Source organism: Lycium barbarum, chromosome 6 (assembly GCF_019175385.1).
Source record: "Lycium barbarum isolate Lr01 chromosome 6, ASM1917538v2, whole genome shotgun sequence".
In the NCBI taxonomy this organism is placed as follows: domain Eukaryota; kingdom Viridiplantae; phylum Streptophyta; class Magnoliopsida; order Solanales; family Solanaceae; genus Lycium; species Lycium barbarum.
Genome location: NC_083342.1, coordinates 14689214 through 14705261, shown reverse-complemented (window position 1 = coordinate 14705261; position 16048 = coordinate 14689214). Strand labels below are relative to the sequence as shown.

At 34.0% G+C, this 16048-nt stretch overlaps 1 protein-coding gene across 1 annotated transcript; it reads left to right on the top strand.

Annotated features, from left to right (window-relative positions):
* Positions 1–1030: 1030 nt before the first annotated feature.
* Positions 1031–6042, top strand: LOC132599585 (putative respiratory burst oxidase homolog protein H). The gene is made up of 14 exons (XM_060312911.1): positions 1031–1314; positions 1409–1568; positions 2036–2084; positions 2163–2276; positions 2352–3158; positions 3654–3746; positions 3849–3964; positions 4051–4153; positions 4511–4602; positions 4680–4827; positions 4895–5026; positions 5126–5254; positions 5344–5422; positions 5800–6042. The coding sequence occupies exons 1-14, from the start codon at positions 1116–1118 to the stop codon at positions 5907–5909; spliced, it is 2331 nt and encodes a 776-aa protein (XP_060168894.1). The 5' UTR covers positions 1031–1115; the 3' UTR covers positions 5910–6042.
* Positions 6043–16048: the final 10006 nt, after the last annotated feature.

The following is a 16048-nucleotide window of genomic DNA, read 5'->3' as shown; positions in this document are numbered from 1 at the left end:
CTAAATCTGATACATATTCCTAATGAACAAAATACAAAGAAACTAAAAAAACAAAAAAAAAAAAAAAAAAAAAGATAGAAGAAGTCGAATCGAGAGAGATGACGGGAATGGAGGGATGGGAAAATAGTTGGATGGAAGAATTGAGGAGGAAGACCGGTCCAGTTGTCTTCCTCCTTTTTTAAATTAATTTTTATGAACAAAATATGAAGAAATTAAAAAAAAAAAAAAAAAAGAAGAAGAACTGAAGAAGATAGAAGTGGAGAAGACGAAGAGGGAAGGAGGGGAGGTGACCGAAGAGTGGGCCAAGGTTTTTTTTTCTTCTTAAATTTAATTAAAGTCAAAAGGTGAGTTTTAATCAAAAAAAGAAAAAGAAAATTAACATTTAAGAGTGAGTCACGCGCCCAAGGAAAGTGTGCTTCACTTTTTTTGCCACATCAGCAAAAATTACCTAATGGGTACAAATTCAAAGGAATTTAAGTACTCAAAGGAATTTAAGTACTCAATAGGTACAACCCTCAATTTAGATATTCCAGAGAAAAATATAACAAAGTTTAAGGGGCTATTTATGACTTTTGCCTTACTCTATTAACTTTTTAATATCATGTTACAAGTCCAGCTCACACTTATAAATTAAGAATTTATCTTTAGTATTCAAAAATATAATAAAACCACTTGCAGGTTGCTAAAATATTACTCCGTATGTCCCAATGATAAACTTTTCATTTTAGTCTGTCCCAAAAAGAATATACATTTCTATAATCAGATATAATTTAACTCTTTTTACCCTTAATGAAATTATTTAGAGTCACACAATGACTTGTTTTAAACCACAAGTTTCAAAAGTCTTTAAATTATATGATCTTTAAATTATACTTTAAAAATAATATTTCCCACTAATTAATTATGTAAAAATAGAAGTCTTAATTTAAGACAACTAATTTAACGAACTTTACATCTTTAGGCCTTTATGCCACCTGTATAAAATTCCATCTCTTCTTTTTCCAAACCTCCTATTCAATCTTATTAAATCTGCAACATAATATGTGCAGATCATCCTTAACACTTATCAAAACTTTAACACATTCTTGAAAAAATATTTTAGATTTTATATTATAATGGCTGAAGAAAATGAAGCAACAGGTAGAAAAAGAATGGTAAGAATAGAATCAGGGGCAGCAAGAGGTTTCAAGAGCCTACATTTTCTTGATACTACAAAATGCAAAGAAGGTGATGCTTGGAAAAGTGTAGAGAAAAGATTCCATCAAAATGCTGTTAATGGCATTCTTTTTAGAGACAAATTTGGATCCTCTATAGGTATTTTTGACCAATTGATTAACATGTTAGTAAATGTTATGGATATAGAATGTGACATTGTTATTATTGTTATTTTTTTTTTTTGAAATGAAAGGTATGGAAAGCAAGGAATTTGCTGAGGAATTATTTGATACAATGGCAAGGAGAAAGAAGATCAATGCAGAAAATGGGATCACCATTGAGGAACTTAGAGAATTTTGGGAAGATATATCAACTCAATGCCCTGATACAAGGCTTCATATTTTCTTTGACATGTAAGAAAATTGTTTATTTTATTTTTTGTGGCTGGTAGCAAAAGCAAAGCTAGGATTTTAAGTTTATAGGTTATGAATTTTAGAAAATGCAGTTTACTGGGTTCTAGATAAATTATTTACCCATATTACATGAATTTTTATACATAAATATGAGGTTTGAACCAAAGTTAGTGGGGTTTCTACTTAACCCTTGGCTGGTGGGGTTAAGGAAGGAAGAAAAACTAAGAAGATATGGTGGAGGGACTAAACATGTCTATTTTGAAGCACTAATGAATTTCATGATTTAAACTTGATAGGTTCAGCCTGTAATGTTCTTAGGATTGAACTCGTCGCACTTTTATGCATTCATAATTTAATATTTGTTGAAATTTTAGTGGTTTTTCACTTATGTATTTATATTCCTTGTCTGAAACACTAAGTTCAGTTGAACGCGTTGTTTAAAAGATCTACCCCTCTATGTTTTGCAGGTGTGACAAGAATGGTGATGGTAAACTATCAGAAGAAGAGGTCAAGGAGGTGAGAAAAACATACTCACAAGTGAATATCTTCTTTCTTATTTTGTGAGTCAATCTACTTGATATTTTTTTGTGAAAGGTTCTAGTGATGAGCGCTGCAGCCAACAAATTGACAAACTTCAAGAAACATGCAGCAACATATGCATCTTTAATCATGGAAGAGTTTGATCCTGACCATTTAGGATATATTGAGGTAAAATTCCACTCAAAGTTGGAATCTTATATTACAACTCTTCTTTATATTTTATCATTTTCAACTTTCAAACAGATATGGCAACTTGAATCTCTACTAAGAGGAATGGTTGCATCAAAAGATGAGAAGAAGAACTTGAAGAGATCACAAACACTAGCAAAAACCATGATCCCTAGACGATATAGAACTCCAATGAGCAAATTTTTAACCAAAACCTTAGAGAAGATACACGATAACTGGAAAAGAATTTGGCTCGTAACGTTGTGGTTGTCCATTAACCTGATACTATTCATATGGAAGATTCAACAATTTAAGGGGAGAGCTGCCTTCAAGATTATGGGATATTGTGTTTGCATAGCTAAAGCTGCAGGGGAGACTCTTAAGTTCAATATGGCTCTTATTCTCCTTCCAGTATGCAGAAGAACTCTTACTCAACTCAGAGAATCTTTCCTTGGTTCTATTATACCTTTTGATGATAACATCAATTTCCACAAAATGATTGCCTTAGGAATTACTGTAGGGACCTTTATTCATGTCTTGTTTCACACAAGTTGCAACTTTGTGAAGTTAGTGAACTGCCCACAAAGTAAATTTATGACAGTTCTCGGAAGCAATTTTGACTACCATCAACCAACTTACATGGATCTGGTAGCATCTGTTCCAGGTGTAACGGGGATACTAATGACCCTTTTCATGCTTTTCTCCTTCACCCTGGCAACACATTTGTTCCGAAGGAATGTCATCAAACTGCCATGGTCATTTCATCATTTGGCAGGATTTAATGCATTTTGGTACGCGCATCATCTGCTGGTACTCGTTTATGTGCTCTTGATCCTCCACGGATACTTCATATTCCTTACCAAAGAATGGTACAAAAAGACGGTATGTCCACTTGCATTTTGATAACCTTATCACAGTTGTTAAAATGGAACAGGTCAATTTACTAGTTACAATGGATAGTTTTTTTTTTGTTTTTTTAGTTTTTTTAAGTTTGGCTTAAAAAAAGTCTCACATCATTAATATCTACCGAAAATATCACCCGAGTGACTTTTCTGTTATAAAACAAAGAAAAGCAACTTTCTAAGATAATTACCAAATAGTTGAGTGAGCTGTCTGAGGAATCAACTCTTGTTAACCTAGTATTGAAAGAAGAACTAGTAGTAGGTTTACTTTGATAACTGCAAAATTATGCACATTAAATCATATCGTTGTCCAAATGCTTCATGGATGCTGAGGAAGAGCAAAAGCTCAAAACAATGTAACATGAATATAACCTCTATACTCTTGACATCTTGATCAATGTTTCTTCAAAATAGTTAAAGAAATTTCTATCAAAATAGTCATGATTGAACAAGCAAGAATACCTCTGATATGCAGACATGGATGTATCTTGCAGCACCGGTACTTCTATATGCTACAGAAAGAGTTCTTATCGTCAATGAGAACCGCTACCATGTGAACATCCGAAAGGTTTTAGTTTCAAGAAACTTACATCAATTTACAAAAAACTCTTGGTAATTGCAAAAATGCTAAATTCAGCTTCATTTCTGTGTCTCACCACAAAAAATGTAGGCTGTTATATATACGGGGAATGTACTAGCACTATATATGAGTAAACCTCCAGGATTCAAGTACAAGAGCGGAATGTACCTGTTCATTAAATGTCCGAATATATCAAACTTTGAATGGTAATTGAAGCACAAATTTGTCAACAACAGATTCAATAGTACTGTCAATATCCTTATGCTAAGAAATCTCTATTCATCTCTTACAGGCATCCGTTCTCAATCACTTCTGCACCAGACGACGACTATTTAAGTGTTCATATACGTACGTTAGGAGACTGGACTACAGAGCTTAGAACCAGATTTCAAAAGGTATATGTACTATGTTACTACGTCACATTTCCTTAAACAACTTTTACTCTTCATTTTCTGAGGTGTACAAGACTTGACCGAATAAAGAAAGATATGAACTAATACCACAACAAATATGGAAAACAAAGTCAAGCCATATCATTGATGGTTTGACATTCAACTATCACATATATAGTAGCCAGTTCATAATTTCGTCATGTACGTCATGCAATGTCTTTGTGCAAGGAATAATAGGAGACAGTCCACTAATTCATGGCTCGTAAAATCGAGATATACAATTAACATAAATGAATAAGGAACTTAATGCCTTTTATTCCTATTGTTTTGCTCATGGGATCCTAAAACTCGCATTTGCAGGCTTGTCAAGCTACACAATCAAGGACGAGAAGTCTTATTAGAATGGAAACTAAAGCGTTTAACCCAAATGATGCAGAACAATCTCAAGCCGAGTATGCCACAATGTTTTATTGCTAACACTTTCCGTCTTCATGTAGCTTTGAAACTTATAACTTATATTTTGGAGCAGATTTCCAAAGATCATTATCAAAGGGCCTTATGGTGCACCAGCTCAGAACTACAAGAAGTATGATATCCTTCTACTAGTTGGCTTAGGAATTGGGGCTACACCATTTATCAGCATTATAAAGGACATACTAAACCAGCAATCTGGATATGTAAGAGCTTGTTCATATAGCAATATTTTGTTAATAATAAGAATATAACTTAATCCAACAACTGCAGAATCAGCAAGACGATGAATCATCCAGCAAGAAAGGTCCTCAAAGGGCATATTTCTATTGGGTGACACGAGAACAAGGATCGTTCGACTGGTTTAAGGGAGTGATGGATGACATTGCTGAACACGATGAAAATGTTGGTTCTGAACCCTGAGATTCTCAATAAGATATCTTCAATTACCATAAACTTGGACTGATACAATTTTCATGTTCATGGGTCTTTGATATTCTACAGGAAGTGATAGAAATGCACAACTACTTAACTAGTGTTTATGAAGAAGGAGACGCTCGATCAGCACTAATCGCAATGGTGCAGTCACTGCAACATGCTAAAAATGGAGTTGATGTTGTCTCAGAAAGCCGGGTATTCTCTTTAGATCTAATGTCCACTCAAATATATACACTAGCTTCAATTTTTTTATTAAAGTCGTTTTAACACTTGCTCTCCGACAGATAAGAACACATTTCGCTAGACCAAATTGGAAAAGGGTGTTCTCTCAATTGGCAGCTTCCCATCCATCATCTCGCATTGGTAAGGCTCCTTTAATTCAGTGCCAAAAAACTGAAATTATCCATGAACTTCGTCGCTAATGTGTCGCTTAATTGCTCATAGCTAACAATTTTTTTTTGGTTAATCTTTCGCTAAATAGGAATAGCGATGGATTTGCTGTTTAGCTACAGAATTTGTCCATCGCAAATTCCTATTTTTTTAGTAGTGATTTTGAACACCAAATTCCAGTCTATCAAAATACATTAGGGTTGATTTCACGGATGGATCCACTGAACAACTTAACTGATCAGTCTGTAAAAATAGTTTTGTGATTTTACTGTTCAATCTACTTTACGTACTATAACATTCTTAGTAGGTATGTCTAATGCTGTTTGAAAGATTATGGTACATTAATGCAGGTGTTTTCTACTGCGGAAGTCCCACACTTACCAAACCACTCAGAAAGCTGTGTCAAGAATTTAGCTTAAATTCATCCACCCGCTTCAACTTCCACAAAGAGAACTTCTAGAGTAGAGGTTTCACAACTTGAAAATTCAATACTTACAGTATTAGTATATTTGCAGTAAACTTGTATTAATATATACTAGCTAGCTGTAAAATTTAAGTACAATAGAGGACTTTGATTTGCTTCAATATCTACATTCAGTCTCAAGTCTTTATGTATCCCTTCACTAAGCATCAGGTGATACTATAGTCAGAAGGTTCATTTCTCCCCAATCTCACAAGTTTGTGTGACCATCTGAAGCTTTAGTTGCGGTCCGCAACTTAAATGACCCAAAAGTGGGATTCGGAACCAAAATAACCTACAAAAAAAAAAAGTTATCAAACTATCTGCTGCGCACTAATTTAGTGCACAATAGGACTAAACTGCACTTTTACAGTTAAGTCCTATGGCTCACTAATTTAGTGCACAATAGAGGTTATTATTATTTTTTTTTTGTACAATTTTAAAATTTTAAAATTCACGTTTTTTCCATACTTTGAACAAAGATTAGTCATGTTTCAAAACTCCGAAATATCAATATTTTATATAGAACTTGATATCGTTTTTTTGCGGACAATAATGTCGGCTCATTACATCAAGTATACCTAAACCTTTGGATCGTCGTTTTAGGGGTTGTAAAGTGTCCCAAAGTTTACCATGGGCAGGGTCACGAACCCTTGGCCATCTTGTGCACCTTAGCACCACAAAATCAAACCTAGGGGAAATTTCCTAGAAATTTCCTAAATTAAGGTACACGAATTGGGAATTTTATCCATTGTATTGAGTAGTACAACTATACCGTTGGAATATAGGCTATTTTGTACTATTTTGATTTTTCTCAGATTTTTATTTGATTATTTCGATAGATTTTAGGGTACAAATGAGTTGTATTTTGTTGTCCTATATGGAAAATTTTGAATTATTTGTTATAGGGTACAATTTTAAGATTTTTTGGGGGGAAAAACTTAGGATGAGGTGTCCATTTTTATCCTAGGATTCCCTAATTTGGAAAGGCTATAAATAGCAAGTTGAGGAATTGGAAGAGGAACCTTTTTCAAAATTTAAAAAAGCATAGCTAAAAAATATAAGGGAGATAGAAGAAATATATGTATGAAAAAATAGTTTTTAAAAAGAATATCTATTCAATATATAGAGAGAGATACATGAAGTAAAAGATAAAGAAAGGTGATTTTGAGGATCAAAAGGGTTTTAGTTGTTTGAAGTTTGAAGATTCAATCCTATTTTGGTCTTCAGGTTGCCCCAATAAAAGGTAAATCCTATTCTAATCCTTTTTCATATTTCCAGTTTTGATTATGCTTTGTTTAAACTTGTTTGTTATTTGAAATGCTGTGAATGCTTAGTCTAGTACTCAATATTGTTATTTTTGTGCTTGTTTCATTATTCAAAGTTATGGAATGAGCTAAGTGTTAGATTTTATTATGCTATTATAACTTACTAGTTTGAAGAATAGAAAGAAGCAACTGAATATGAGGGTCTAAAGTTTTCTTAAGATTGTTTCAAGGGTAGCTAGTTAGATGTTTAGGATAAGAAGTTTAGTTGGCCATAATATATATTTGAAACTATAATCTCATGCTTTCTTTTTAGCCTTGTGTTTTGAAGCTTTGGTGATTTTGGAGACTATTTTGGATAGGATAGGAGTATTTAGCTTGATTTTGGGTAACACATAGTTGTTATGAAATCTGGGAATTACTCCTATGGTTTATCTCAGTTTCTAGACTCTACTTTGCCCATATGTAGTTGGATATGAATCTCTGTTAGTTGCTTAAGAGGGTATACTTCTTTGATATGCTGAAAACTGTTTAAATTAGTAAGTTTTTTCCTTCAAAAATAAGTCATGAAGCTGTTTGTTTAAAACTTGAATGAAGTGTTGCTTAAAAGATCAAATATCTTGAAATTGCTTTTTGGTTTGATGTTTATGGTATGTTACTTTCTTTGTTGTCAAACTGCTAAAAAATGGTATACCCTAGTGCAAAGTGCTTGACAGTTTGATTTGGATTGGTATACTTACAGTTTCTTCTGTGAAAATGATCTGAAGTCATCACCATAATCTAGTTTTGTTAATTTGAAGTTTTGAATGACTGCTTAAGTGTTTATAGTGTTCTAAAAAATGAAAACTGAATAGCTTTGAATGGACTTGCTATATTATTTGAGTAGTTTAATAGGAATAAAAATGGAACTTGGTGTCTGTCTTATAAAGATTTTGAAACTTGGGAGTTGTTATGAGAAGTTTGTTAATGATTGAAGTCCGTGTCTGCCTAACAATGAGTTTTCATCAGTTTATGCGGAATTTATACTTGCCTCATCTGAGATTTGCATAATTAGAACTTGAAAATGGCCTTAAAAGATGCAGAACTTCATTGAATTGCAATTCTGTCCCCCTTTTACCTAAAGATAAGTTTAAAGTATGAACTTGTTTAGCCTTCTTGTACAATCTGCTATGCGATTTTCTTCCAGTGCATCTTCATGACCTAGAGTAGAGATCATACACCCTCTAAATCCCCTGCCTTAAAATTTTCTGTAGTTTGGTACAATGTTTGTAGAAAATTATTTGATCATGTGACTAAAACTGGAAACTTACCTTGAAATCAACTATCTAGACCAAACTGTGTTCATCTAGGTGTTGTTTGAGGATCATTGTGATCCACTTAAGATGGTATTTGTCTCTGAATGTTATTATTTGTTCCAACTTATAATTTGACACTCCTCAGAGTTTGTCTTTTGAAAATTGAGACTGCTATTAGCCAAGTATGGCCTTTAAAGACTAAAAGCTGTAGGAAGTAAACCTATTTTGATTTTAAAATTTTAAACCATGATTATATGCTATATTGTAACTTGCAGTTTGCTTGCCTTTTCTGAATCTGAAAATCTAAAACTGAATAAGACCTATTTCTGTGTCAAAACTACTTCTATGTGACTTTTTGCTAGATGTTGCAATGCAACTTAGAACAAGCTGTTGAATTTGAAGTATTGAATCATTATTCTCTCCTATTTGTCGCTACTTGAAACTGCTTAGAACTAGTAGAACTGTCTCACTTAGTTAATTTAAGAGGATGTCTTGTGAGTTTTTTGGAATAGTTTGAGTTTGAAAAAAAAATGCATATTTTGAAACCTCAAAAATCTGTACATTGCTTGGATGATTTTGACATTAGTCTAGGTTTGGGCCCTACAAGTAACTTTGTTTATTTCCATCCTTGAATCTCTTAAAACCAACTGAATTTGAACAGAAAACCTTGTCTATGATTGAGTTTGTGGAACCTGCATTTCAGCTTTAAAATTGCAAGGTTTTGAGAGCCTTTTCAATTCTGTGGAGTCTCTTTTAGGCTAAGTAACTCATGTCCTATTTGAACCATAATTTGGCACAAAATCTGCCTTTTGTACTATGTTAAATACTGGTTCTTGTAGCTTGTTTTGGATTTAAGACTGTTTGATTCTCTGCTTAGTCTTGGACTGAATTTGGAGATGTTAATGTATCTCTTACTTCTCATCCCTGAATCTTATAAAAAATAGGCTGGGGTGAATTGAAAATCTTGATTAGTGCCCTGTATTTGTGGATACTGTGAGTTATTTTCTTTGACTGATGTTATATTGATCATGAGAACTTAAAGTAAGAAACTGTGAACATTTTGGAGAGTTTGAATATTGTATTTGCTTGGTTCATATCTTGACCTTTTCCTCCTTACTTGTTTGGGTGACCTTATGATCCATTTACTGAGTTTAATATGCAATCATTTTGTTGAAAACCTTCTGTGAATTTAGTTTAACTTAGAATATTTGATAGGTTGAGAAAAGGTAAAATAAGGTAGTGCTCATGAGTGGCTCATATCCTTGTTCTTTTCCTTTTCCCCGTTTGCTTGGTGATTCTGTTTACATGATCCTATTTCATGCATGCCATTTAAGACCTAAAACTTGCACTTGAACCAGTTGGAATTACTTGAGCTGTTTGGATGCTCCTACATAGAGTTTTGTTATGGCTGTGTGTGTGAACTATTCAGACCATTGGTGTGTTGACTTGCCTCACCTCTCCCTTGATTGATTATTTTTCTTTGACACTTAGGATCTGAGAACTTGTTTTACAAATAAATGATTGAAAAGATGCTAAGTCAAAACTGTAAACTTGTTGTTCTGGAAAATTGATTACAAGAGTTTGAAAAAGAAAACTATAAGCATTTTGAAAAAATGAAGTTGCCCTTGATTGTCTAGCCTGGCTGCTCCTCTCAGCTTCATCTAGTGTGTGATCTCACCTTTAAACCTCTATGATACTGTCTAGAGCCCTCTTTGAATCTTGTTTGGACTCATATATTTGACTAATTAAGAAAAGCTAATAGGAAATAACTTAATTCTGTTCCTTTCTCTTTGGAGGAAGATGTCGTGTTTTAAGAATACTTCTCTATGATCATCTAGATGTAGTTCATAGTCTGGATTTGCTGTTTCTTTCATTAGGTTTATACTTGAGATCAATTGGAATCTATGTAAGTGTTTTCACTTGGTTAAGCTCTAAAACTATGTGTGTAGTTGACAATGGCCTTCATTGGCTCCATAAGGTGTTGAGGCAGATTCAGACTTGAGATTGCATTTTTTTTTTGTGAATGCCTTATAAAACTGGTCACTTTGGTTTGTTTTAGCTTGGGCTGATCTGTCCCTAGAGACTTTATGTGCACTATTTTGAACCATTAGTATCTCTGAATTCCTGAAAGATGGGTTGATAATTGAACTCATGTTGTAAACTTTGCTTCTGATTTGGTAATTGTCTAAATGAGATTAGCAAAAACCTATGATTACAAGTTTCCCTTAGAAAAAGAAAGTGGAGAGGAGAAAGTCTGTCAAAACTGGATTAATATTGTCCCATTCTAGTCTAAATTGATCATGTTTTGACTTCAAAGATTGCTCTTTGCATTAGTGTTTTTGGAACTGGTTGATGAATAACTTGTGCTGGTTTGAATTGTTTGTTTCCCCCTCTCTTGTGTTGGCTGGACTGCCTCTTGATGCTCCTACTTGAATTTGTTCTTGAAACTGTGATCTTGACTGTGTATTTGCCTTAATTGTTAGTTGAAGCTTGCATAGTATAAACTTTGAAAATCCTTTGGCATTTGTTGGGAAGATTGAGGATTTAATAAGCAGTTAAATGAGGTATTTGGGGGAGGAGTATATAATGTATATCAAGTATATATAGAGGGTATGTCCTTTTTAAGGGATTTTGCTCTCTATATGTGAGTATATCACCTAGTATACCATGTATATCATGGTTCAACACTTAGAAAATTTCTTGCATGATTTCAAGAGCTGGGCCAATTGGGCCTTACACTGGTTCAGTCTTTTTTGCATATCTGTCCCTTCTCCGTTTATTCAGTTATGGGCTTAGCTCAGTTGTGTTGCAATTTAAATTTTGGCCCGTGTAAATTTAATTTATGTCCTTAAGATTAGATACTAATGTATTTATATCCTTTATTTGTAAAACTCCCCATTTGTTGGTGTGTCCAACGAGGCCCACCAACTCACTTAGATCGAGTCAACCTCATTATGGACGGGCTGAGCAATTGGAGCAGATTTGGAGTGGATAAGTTTAAAATTGCATTTATTTTCTGTTGGGCTTGGTAGGCCCAACCCCCTTACCTCGTATTATTTACTTAAAAAATTGATAAAAATGTGTTTAATGGAACCTTTAAAAATGGTCATGAAATCTAGAGTTGCCAAAACCGTTTTTTAAGTTATGAAAATTAACTTTCGATAAATATTAACATGTAAATGATTTTTGAGACTAAGACTGCCTTACGGATAAATAATGAACATTCTTTGAATGCAAATCATGATTTTGAACAAAAACGACTTGATAAATTTTATGGACTTAAAAAAATTGTGGACCGTGCATTTGGACATTTTGGACCAAATTAGACTTAGACTATTTTTGGATTAACTTGGACTAAAAGGATAAGAATCTAAAAATATGGCTGAAAAATGGATAATAATAGTATGCCTAAAAATGATTTTTATAATACTTAAAGATTAAAAACTCTTTTTCTAAAACTTGGGTGGGCTTACGTGGTGTTCTACTTAGGTTAAAGGCCTTCGGGAGTTAACATAGGTGTTTTAGTCCGAAATCCAAACGCCCAATTTTGGGCAAAACTCTACAACTTTCGTTTCTTGAAATGTGATATATTTTGCATGAATGACTAACTCTTTGTTGCGGAAATATAAACTAAAACAATTTTTTCGCTATAAACAATTTATATCTACTGAGGCATACTATTAGAACCCGAAGGTCACCCGTATTTTACGAATCTTCAATACCGGGGTGCCTAACACCTCCCCCAGGGGAATCACCAGAACCCTTACCCGAACTTTGGTTAGATTATGATTCTTTTAAAATTTAACCGTTTTGAATGAACCCTTTTCGAATTGGTTTTTCCTAATTTCCTAAAAATTAGGTGGCGACTCTAACATAAAGTCCATTTAGAGCACCATCACGTAGAGATATATTTTTCCTTTTTCCCGGTATGATTGACACCCGTACTTCCCCGAGACACTTTCCTTTTTAAATGAGGCAAGTGCAAATACGAATCGACAAAAATAGAACTGCTACAATGACTGGCCGACAATGAGCAAAACCATCAATACATGGTTTGAATGTCCAAAACACAAATTTGAAAATATTACCGGGCAAAAGTAGGGGTGGGCGTTCGGTTCTTCGATTCGGTTTTTTCAAAATTCGGTTCGGTATTTTGGTTTCGATTTTTGAAAGTAGACACCGAACACCGCACCGAATTAGTTCGGTTCGGTTCGGTTAGGTTTTTTGAAGTTCTGTTCGGTTTTCTAATTCGATTTTTTTGGCATGGGTTAAGCAATAGTCACCCGTTAATAATATTCAAACTTTTCTAGCTAATACTGTGACCTATCCATCGACCAACAGTCCAACACTGGACCATAACTTGTACTTCAGTTCTGGGCAGCGGCAAGTGTGTCCCAACTAACAGGATTGGAACTGGACAGTAGAGACTACTACTGTACTACATGCTTTCAAGTTTCAACTTAACATAAATAAACATAATCTTAACAGCAGCAGCAGCAGCAACCAGTAACAGCAACAGTAAAAACCAGTCCACAGACCAGTTCACAAACCAGTCCAGTCGACTCATGTCTGATATATGAGTGGAAGAAAATTCTTGTCAACATATTGCATTCATGTATTAAAACATTAAACCTAAGTTCCCTAACCCACTGATAATTTAAGAAAACTGTAAAAAAATATTGCATTCATGTATTAAATATTCGGTTAAATCGAAAAATCAAAAAATCGAAGATCCAAAACCGAACACCGAATTTGTTATTAAAAAAAAATTGGAACCGAATCGAAAAATCGAAAAATCGAAAAATCGAATTAATTCGGTTCGGTCCGATTTTTCGATTTTCGGTGTTTATGCCCACCCCTAGGCAGAAGCCTCCACTCTACAACAGTAACAACATTGAATTTTTGTAGAGCTGCCGTATACCTCGGCAACGTCTGTAAAGAGCCCTCCCAATTTTCATAAATCATCTCAAAAGCACACCTACGCCTGAGATATCCCTTTCTCTTGCTTATCGTTTTATGATATACTGCCTTAACGTTTCTAATGCAATCTTTGATGGGGATCCTGCACAAGTTTAAACAAACAACATTTAGCAATGATAATTTAATTGATGTAAGAATTATAATGAACTAGGTCGAATAAGTTACCTTGGGGTTTCCGCAACGTCTTTAAGTAGCACTTGAGCAATCATATTTGTATCTAAATTAAAATGATCTGCTCGATTCTCTCTCATATCACAAGTGTGACATTGGTGGAAGTTTGTGATAACCCACATACCATCAGGCTTAACAATTCCCCGAAGCATCCATTGACAGCCTTAATACTGTTGTCTACAAATTAGTCTCCATATCTTTTTGGTTGAATCCTTAACCCTATACTCCCTCATTCCCTTGTAACTATAAATTTTGACTGCCCTTTGCAATGCCCTTTTTGATTCGAACATCATGTCTCTTTTAAGGTAGCTATCATCATTTATAAGATCGGCCAATTCTTTCCACATTTTTTGGCGACTTTGATCATCTTCTCTGGTGAAGACAAAGGCATCAGCACGACCTTGAAGATTGTCAAGATATGGAATACGGTCAAAATGCCATTGCATTGGTCCTTCGGGAGTTGGATTTTCCGGCATCGGACTTTGCATCATTTCTATTAAATTGCTTGCTGCATACCAGATTGAACATCGACCTTTTCGTCATCATCATCATCATTGGTTACTTCTGCATTATTCGGTAATTCTTCGCTATCACTTGATGATGTCTCACAATAATTTGGATAATCATCACCATCTAATAAAGGCCTCTTCATACACGAAAAGTAATATATTTTAAATACCAACATCAAATATATATGGATTATTTAATATCAAGGTGATAAACCTACCGATATTGATCTATAATGTCGTGGTTTGGAGAAAAATCAACTCCACTGAACTGAGAGGATTTCCTAAAATCAACATTTGATACCACTGGCGAGTTTTGTGAATAATTTTCATTGTAAGTTTGATTAAATTGCTGGTTTGGAGAAAGATCAACTCCGCCGAACTAAGAGTTTTGCCCAATATTACTCATATCAGATGTATAATCCCTACAAAGATACAAAAAATGGATATTTACCAATAAATAAAATAAACACGTGCTACTACACAAAATAATAATTTAAAAATAGATATTTACCAATTTTCAGTATAAGTTTGATTAAATTGGTGGCTTAGAGTTTCCAGCGGCACTTGACCACTCAAAATATCTCCATAAGAACTAAAGTCCCCATAAGTGCTATCATGAGTAGGCTGAGCTTGAGGGACTTCTTGAGGTATATTTTCAATATACATTTCAAGAACATTAATGGCGACTAAATCCCTATATTATTCAGGCACCCTCAAATAATCTCTCAAAGAGTCATCATCATTGATATTTCACACACCATAAAGCACTAAACCTTGTGAAAAGGTGTGTGAATAACTGCGTATTATAGATACTCCATACTGAGTGAGATTAGTTTTCATTTTTGTGTGTATGTAATTGACTAATGTTTCGTAATTCAAGGTTGTTGGAAACGTTACATGAGCTTGTGGTTTGATACTATAACGAACGGTATTATTATCATCAAGTATATTTCCATCCCAAAATAAAGAAACCTTAACAGTTGAAGGAGGAGAAGATATTTTTTATCTGAAGTTTAATTTTTTTCAAGAAGTTAAAAAACTTATGAAATGGATGAGTTTTTAACTCATCCAACATTCATATTAAATAGAAAAAACTTGAGTGCAAAAGTGAACATTTAAAAAACGTGGGATTAAGCCCTATTGCGCAGGAAAACAATGCGCAATACTCCTTTTGCGCATGAAAACACTGCGCAATAGGATAATACTCGTGAAATAATGCAGCATTGTGTTGTTAAATCAAGCATAGTGTGTCTTAAAAGTACTCGTGAAATAATGTAACATTGCGTTGTCAAATCAAGCATAGTGTGTCATAAAAAGCGGTCAAATAATGTAGCATTGTGTTGTCAAATCAAGCATAATATCCTAAAACTCATATTTTGCGCATTTAAATGTTGCGTAATATAAGTGTGTCATAAAGCTCGTGAAATAATGCAACATTGTGTTGTCAAATCAAGCATAGTGTGTATTAAAAATACTCGTGAAATAATGCAGCATTGTGTTGTCAAATCAAGCATAGTGTGTCATAAAAAGCGGTCAAATAATGCAGCATTATTTTGTCAAATCACGCATAGTATCCTAAAACTCATATTTTGCGCATTTAAATGTTGCGCAATATAAGTTAGGGCCATACCAAGCGGTTAAATAATACAACATTGTGTTGTCAAATCAAGCATAGTTTTGTCAAATCTAGGAGTAGTATATAACATGATTGACGAACAACTAGCATTCACATTAAAACGAGTTATCATGTCATTCTATACCCAATTTGTTGATATTAGTTCTATTACATGTTTTACCCCAGCAGATATATTCGAAGCAATGGGTATGATATGGGAACTAGATGATGATTTTAAATACTCAAATAACCCGAATAACAGATTCAATCGAGAATACAATAATACAATGAGAGAGGAGTGGGA

Coding starts and splice junctions, on each gene's coding strand:
- LOC132599585 (XM_060312911.1), top strand. CDS start 1,116: ATGGCTGAAGAAAATGAAGCAACAGGTAGAAAAAGAATGGTAAGAATA. Junction 4,828..4,894: donor TAAACCAGCAATCTGGATAT/GTAAGAGCTTGT, acceptor CAACAACTGCAG/AATCAGCAAGACGATGAATC. Junction 5,027..5,125: donor TTGCTGAACACGATGAAAAT/GTTGGTTCTGAA, acceptor GATATTCTACAG/GAAGTGATAGAAATGCACAA.